The sequence below is a fragment of the Chelonoidis abingdonii genome, unplaced genomic scaffold (genome assembly GCF_003597395.2).
Source record: "Chelonoidis abingdonii isolate Lonesome George unplaced genomic scaffold, CheloAbing_2.0 scaffold1467, whole genome shotgun sequence".
NCBI lineage: Eukaryota > Metazoa > Chordata > Testudines > Testudinidae > Chelonoidis > Chelonoidis abingdonii.
Genome location: NW_027425728.1, coordinates 1 through 6,777, shown reverse-complemented (window position 1 = coordinate 6,777; position 6,777 = coordinate 1). Strand labels below are relative to the sequence as shown.

The 6,777-nt window shown below is 55.6% G+C and overlaps 1 protein-coding gene across 1 annotated transcript; it reads left to right on the top strand.

Moving 5' to 3' along the window:
* Window positions 1–918: 918 nt before the first annotated feature.
* Window positions 919–6,661, top strand: LOC116838324 (NPC1-like intracellular cholesterol transporter 1; the record flags this gene model as incomplete). The annotated part of the gene is given in 3 exon segments (XM_032803418.2): window positions 919–1,023; window positions 1,557–1,802; window positions 5,121–6,661. Coding segments are annotated over 3 exon segments (1,892 nt in total), but the record flags the coding sequence as incomplete, so codon positions are not given.
* Between the last annotated feature and the right edge of the window lie 116 nt (window positions 6,662–6,777).

Below are 6,777 nucleotides of genomic sequence, written 5' to 3'. Positions count from 1 at the left end.
GCTCCGTCCCAGGGCTCCAGGAGCTGAGCAGGACGTGCCCTGCAATCAATCCTCCGGGGACTGGGGTAGTGGCAGGGCCGGCTCTGGCTTTTTGCCGCCCCAAGCAAAAATAAATAAATAAAAAAACCTGCAGCGCGGCTAGGGCGGCAAAGCAGGAAAAAACAAACAAACCTGTGGGATGGCCGGAGCCAGGGTGCAGGGGAACTCCCTGCGCTGCAGACATGGGAGGGGGAGGGAGCAGGGGGGGCAGCCAGGGCTTCAGTGGGGTGCTCGCCACTTGGCCTCGACCGCTGTGCCACCTGCCAGGTGGGCTCCACACCGATCCGGTCGGCGGGGAGGGAAGGATGCGGGCTGCCCTGCCAGGCTTGCTACAGACCTGGCACTGGCTGGGGCAGACGGAGCATGCAGCCCACTCCCAGCAAGACGCTCCCCTCCTCCGTGCCGCCGCCCCCTACAGAGCAGCCGTATCAGCGAACAAAACAAAACAAAAAAGCAGCTATGCCGTCCTAGGTTTGGGCGGAAGCCGCCCTGTAGAATCTGCCGCCCCAGGCACGAGCTTGCTCGGCTGGTGCCTGGAGCCGGCCCTGGGTAGTGGCCAGCGTGAGGGCAGGCCAGGAGCCTGGCTCTCCTGTGCAGACTGGGACAAGGAGTCTGGGATGGGAGGGGCGCAGTGAGGCAGGGCGCTAATGAAGAGGCTCTCTGCCTGGGAACTGGCACACTCCCGGCAATTGCTGCACCTCATGCACAACTAATGCGAAACTCATCACCCAAACCTGCAGTATCCCCAGAGAGATCCCTGGGGTCGGCAAGATGAGCAGCCAAAGCCAACTTGTGTTGGGGCAGGACAGCTGGGGTGGATGAGCAGAGGGATCCCCAGAGCAAGTTTTGCAGGGGGCACCGGGGGGGGGATTTTCGATGATGCAGCTAGCTGGAAAGGAGGCAGCATGGCCTTATTCTCAAACCTATGTGGAGACCGCGAAACGCGGAGGACAATTGCTGCCCGAGGAGTCCTTGTGCTCGTCAGTATGATGTGTTTGTGGGGCTTCTCCCTGTGAGGGTGGCTGAATGGACGGGGAAGACTGGGGCTGGGACATGGAGTCAGGCGGGGCGGGGGAGACAGGACTGGGCCAAGGACAAGTTGGAGGGGGTGGGGCAGTGAGGGTCAAAACTGATCTGGGAGAAATGGGCAGAAGTGTCTGTGCCCACTACAGACGCTCCCCTCCAGATCCTGGCATGGAACCCAAGAGTCCTGAGTCTCACCCTTCCTCTGCTGTCAGCAAAAAACTGTGAACCCCATTGGCAGAGTGTTTGTCCTGTCCCCTGCTAGTGCTGGTCCATGCAGAGGATGACAACCTACTACTGCTGTCACTTCCTGAGCAGTAGCTCAGGTTGCAGAGATCTGAAGTGTGCAGCTTGGCTGTTGACCCAGAGGGGTGTCAACATGACCCCACATGCTAAGATTTCTAGTTTTCAGTTTGTTTATTTTAAAGACATTCCCCCTCCCCTCCAAAAAATCCCCGTTAAAATATGTGTAACAGCAGCTCCTGTTGGCCCAGACGACCTGCCCCCAAGTTAATGATACAAGGGATTTACAGCTGTGGTGCAGTTTGATTGGCTTCCTGACCATCAGGCCAGCGGGGCTAATAGCAGGCAGTAGCTGCATTAATGCAGGGTCGGTGGGGGTGGGGCAGACCTGGCTCTGAGCTCCCACTGCCACCTGCTTCTCCAGGGCTGGTGACACTGAAAGGATGCTGGGCCGCTTCCCGCTCATCCTGGTGCTGCTCAGCGCCACCCTCGGCCTGGTGAGTGAGTCCTGGGCATGGCCAGTCACTCCCCACTGCCCCAGCTGTTTGGCGGGATCTGGGGAGTTCGGGGAGGGCAGGGGACCCTTATACAGAACAGCTGCTGAAGGCCTCCTGGAGCCACCCATGGAACTGGGCTGGGCTGGTGTCTCTGGCATTGTCTCTTCCAAAAACAGGGTGATTGTGCCAGTCTGGGACAGCTTCAAGGATGGGCAGGGAACGGGCAGGCTCCGATCCACCCCCAGGGCAGGGACTGGCTGGCTAAGGGGGGCAGGGGAGGGAACATGGGGACTTTCCCCTCTAGGGGGCACAGGCCCCGATCCGGCCAATGCTTTCAGTGTGCAAAGGTCTGACGGAGTTGAGGGGTCCCTACGCAGGGGTCTGAGCCCATAGTCTGCGGGCCGGGGATGATCACAGCCCCACTGGCCGAAGATGCCTGCCTCTGCCCCCAGTGGGAATCTCTCCGACCGCAATGGCGAGGGTGCTGTGCGGAGGGGCAGCTCAGCCGGCTGCCCCTGCTCCATGGTTAAGGGGTGCCCAGATTCTGGGCTGTTGGGACTGGCATTGTCCCCAGCACCAGATGGGACTAACGCTGGCATCGGCGAGGATGTTTGTGGGCAGGTGCATTCATGTGTGTGGAGGGTGCATTCATAGAATGCTAGGACTGGAAGGGACCCCAAGAGGTCATCTAGTCCAGTCCCCTGCCTCATGGCAGGACTAAGTATTATCTAGACCATCCCTGACAGGTGTTTGTCTAACCTGCTCCAAAAAATCTCCGGTGATGGAGACTCCACAACTTCCCTGAGCAATTTATTCAAGCACTCAATCACTCTGACAGTTAGGAACTTTTCCCTAATGTCCAACCTAAACCTCCCTTGCTACAGTTTAAACCCATTGCTTCTTGTCCTGTCCTCAGAGGTTAAGAAAAACAATTTTTCTCCTTCCTCCTTGAAACAACCTTTTATGTACTTGAAAACTCTTATCATGTCACCTCTTAGTCTTCTTTTCTCCAGACTAAACAAACCCAGTTTTGTCAATCTTCTCTCATAGGTCATGTTTTCTAGACCTTTAATCATTTTTGTTGCTCTTCTCTGGACTTTCTTTAATTTGTCCAAATCTTTCCTGGAATGTGGCACCCAGAACTGGACACAATACTCCAACTGAGGTCTAATCAGTGTGGAGTAGAGTGGAAGAATTACTTCTTGTGTCTTGCTTACAACATTCCTGCTAATCCAGCCCAGAATGATGTTCGCTTTTTTTGCAGCAGCGTTACACTGTTGACTCATATTTAGCTTGTGATCCACTATGACCCCCAGATCCCTTTCCGCAGGACTACCTTCCCTAGGCAGTCATTGCCCATTTGTGTGTGGCGACTGATTGTTCCTTCCTAAGCGGAGTACTTTGCATTTGTCCTTATTGAATTTCATCCTAGTTACTTCAGACCATTTTCTCAGTTTTTCTAGAGTCATTTTGAATTTTATCCTATCCTCTCAAGCACTTGCAACCCCGCCCGAGCTTGGTATCGTGCGCAACTTTAATGAGTGTAATCTCTATGCCATTATCTAATCATTGATGAGATATTGAACAGAACGGACCAGATCCAATCCCTGGGGACCCCACTGTTATGCCCTTCCAGCCTGTCTGTGAACCACTGATAACTACTCTCTTGGAAACGTTTTTCCAACCAGTTATGCTCCCACCTTATAGTAGCTCCATCTAGGCTGCATTTCCTTGTTGTTTATGAGAAGGCCATGTGAGATAATTCAAATGCCTTACTAAAGTCAAAATATACCGATCTACCGCTTCTCCATATCCACAAGGCTTGTTACCCTGACAAAGAAAGCTATTAGGTTGTTGACGGGATTTGTTCTTGGCAATTCATGCTGACTGTTACTATTATCACCTCATTATCTTCTAGATATTTAAAATTGATTGTTTAATTATTTGCTCCATTATCTTTCTGGGTACAGAAGTTAAGTTGGCTGGTCTGTATTCCCCGGGTCTCCTTGTTTCTCTTTTAATAGATTGACACTATATTTGCCCTTTTCAGTTCTCTGAAATCTCTCCCTTTCATGAGTTTTCAAAGATAATCGCTAATGGCCAGATATCTCCTCAGGAAGCTCCTTGAGTATTCTAGGATGCATTTCATCAGGCCCTGGGTGCTTGAAGGCATCTAATTGTGTCTAAATAATTTTTTAACTGTGTTCTTTCCCTGTTTTAGTCTCTTATCCTACCTCATTTTCACTGGCATTCACTGGCTAGAAGTCCAATCAACCACTTTCTTGGTGAAAACCGAAACAAGAAGTCATTAAGCAACCTTGCCAGGGCCAGCTCCTAGCTCCCTCTGAATCCTGCACAGGGCTGGGCACAGTGGGCCGCTGCCAGTTTGATTGGTCAGCTTGGGGCACCGACAGTTTTCCAAACTCAAACTCGCTTGATCTGGAAAATTCCCCATTTAAAGTTCAGAAGATGTTGGGTCAAAATGATCTTTGAGGGGTTGAAAGAAATTCACAGACAGTTTGAAATAGGGCGTGTGGGAGAGCTGGCCAGTGATGATGTGAAGCTCTCACGGGGTGGGAGGGCAAGCAGGTGCGGGCCTGGTGCGTGATTCATGCTGGGGGATCACAGGAGGGGTTGGGGTGAGGACTTATGGTCTCTTTGGTTGGGGTTGTGTGGTTGGGGTCAGTCGCACTCTAGGAGGGTCATGTAGTGCTGTCAAGGCACTGTGTCAGAGTCACATGTTGAGGGTCAGGGTGGGGTGTTGATCCCCACTGGAGAGTTTCTGTTGGGGGTCGCGTTGCGGCGTGGTTGGCTCACACTGGGGTGGCCCCGAGTTGGGGTCGGTGCAGGTGTTGGCTCACACTGGGGGTGGCCCCGAGTTGGGGTCAGGGTGCAGGTGGTTGGTCACCACTGGGAGTGTCCCTGAGTTGGGGTCAGGGTGCAGGTGGTTGCTCACACTGGGAGTGTCCCTGAGTTGGGGTCAGGGTGGCAGGTGATTGGCTCAACTGGAGTGTCCGCTGAGTTGGGGGTCGGGGTGCAGGTGGTTGGCTCACAGTGGGGGTGTCCCTGAGTTGGGGGTCAGGGTGCAGGTGGTTGGCTCACAGTGGGGGTGTCCCTGAGTTGGGGGTCAGGGTACAGGTAGTTAGCTCACAGTAGGGGTGCCCCCAGGTTGGGAGTTGGGTCGTGGGGGTCAGTCTTTTCTCTGGGATGTCCCTGGGTCATAGGGCTGGGGGCTTAGGGTGAGTCCCATCCCCAGTGACTCCCAGCTCCCCAGCCGCGCTACTGGTAACCTGTCTCCTTTCTCTCCTGTGGGGACAGGCCGCAGCGGCGCTGACAGAAATCCACAAAGCCGGGTACTGCTCCTTCTACGGTGACTGCGGGCGGAACCCCGAGATCAACGTGAGCCTGCTGTGGTCACCGGTGCCCTGCCTCTCCAACACACCGGCCCGGCTGCTCAAAGACACCACCCTCAACAAGCTGAAGGAGGTGTGCCCCCAGCTGTACACAGGCGAGAACACCACATATGCCTGCTGCTCCTACAACCAGATGGTGGCCCTGCAGCTCAGCCTGGCCATCTCCCAGGCTGTCCTGACCCGCTGCCCCTCCTGCTCCGAGAACTTCGCCAACATCTACTGCCAGAACATCTGCAGCCCCAACCAGAGCCTCTTTACCAATGTCACTCGCTTCTTCAACCGAACCACCATCCTGGGCACGCGCCAGGTGGGCGTGCTGGAGTACCAGTGCTTCTACAACCAGAGCTTCGCTGACCAGTCCTACGACTCCTGCAAGGGCGTCCGGATCCCTGCCACTGGTGGCTATGCCATCACTGCCATGTGCGGCAAGTACGGTGCCACCCTGTGCACGAGCCAGCGCTGGCTGGACTTCCAGGGGGACAGCAGCAATGGGCTAGCCCCGCTGGATATCGACTTCCAGCTGGTACCCGCCAATGGTGCTGTTGGGGAGGGCATTGTGCCACTCAACGGCAAGACTTGGCGCTGCGGCGAGGCCGTCAGTGCTGACGGGGAGCCATGCTCCTGCCTGGACTGTGCCGAGTCCTGCCCACAGATCCGCACCCCTACGCCCCAGCCCCCGCCCTTCAAGGTGGGCAGCCTAGATGGGGTCTTGTTTGTGTGCTGTCTTCTCTTCTGCCTGCTGACCGTGCTCTTCGGGGCCTTCCTGGTGTGGGGCTGCATCTCCAGATCCAAGCAGGCCAGCGGCAAGGGGCGGCAGCGCCAGAGGGACCAGATGACACGCTCGGAGAGGCTCAGCCAGGCCACCCACCGCGTCCTTGGGGAAATGTTCAGGAGATGGGGCACCATGGTGGCTTCCCACCCAGTCTCGGTCATCTTGATCTCAGCTGTGGTGGTGATAGGACTCTCCTGTGGGATGGTCTTTATCCAGCTCACCACCGACCCCGTGGAGCTCTGGTCCTCGCCCGACAGCCAGGCCCGGCAGGAGAAGGATTTCTATGACCAGAACTTTGGGCACTTCTTCAGGACCAACCAGGTGATCCTCACAGCCAAGGGCCGCCCCAACTACACCTATGACTCCCTCCTCCTAGGCAGGAAGAACTTCAGCGGGATCCTCTCCATGGCTGTCCTGCTGGACCTGCTGGACCTGCAGACGCGGCTGCAGGAGATCAAGGTCTGGTCGGAGAAGGACGGCAGGAATGTGACACTCAAGGACGTCTGCTACGCCCCCCTGAACCCCAGCAACGCCAGCACCAGTGACTGCTGCGTCAACAGCCTGGCGCAGTACTTCCAGAACAACCGCACTCGCCTGGAGATGACGGCCAGCCAGACACAGGGGGGCCAGATGGGCATGGTGGACTGGAAAGACCACTTCCTTTACTGCGTCAAGTAAGTGCAAGGCTCCAGTGTGGGGGTATCATAAGCATACTTCCCAATTCTGAACCTTAGAGTCCAAAAAGTGGGTGCCTGCATGAAACCTCCAAGCTTAATTACCAGCTTAGATC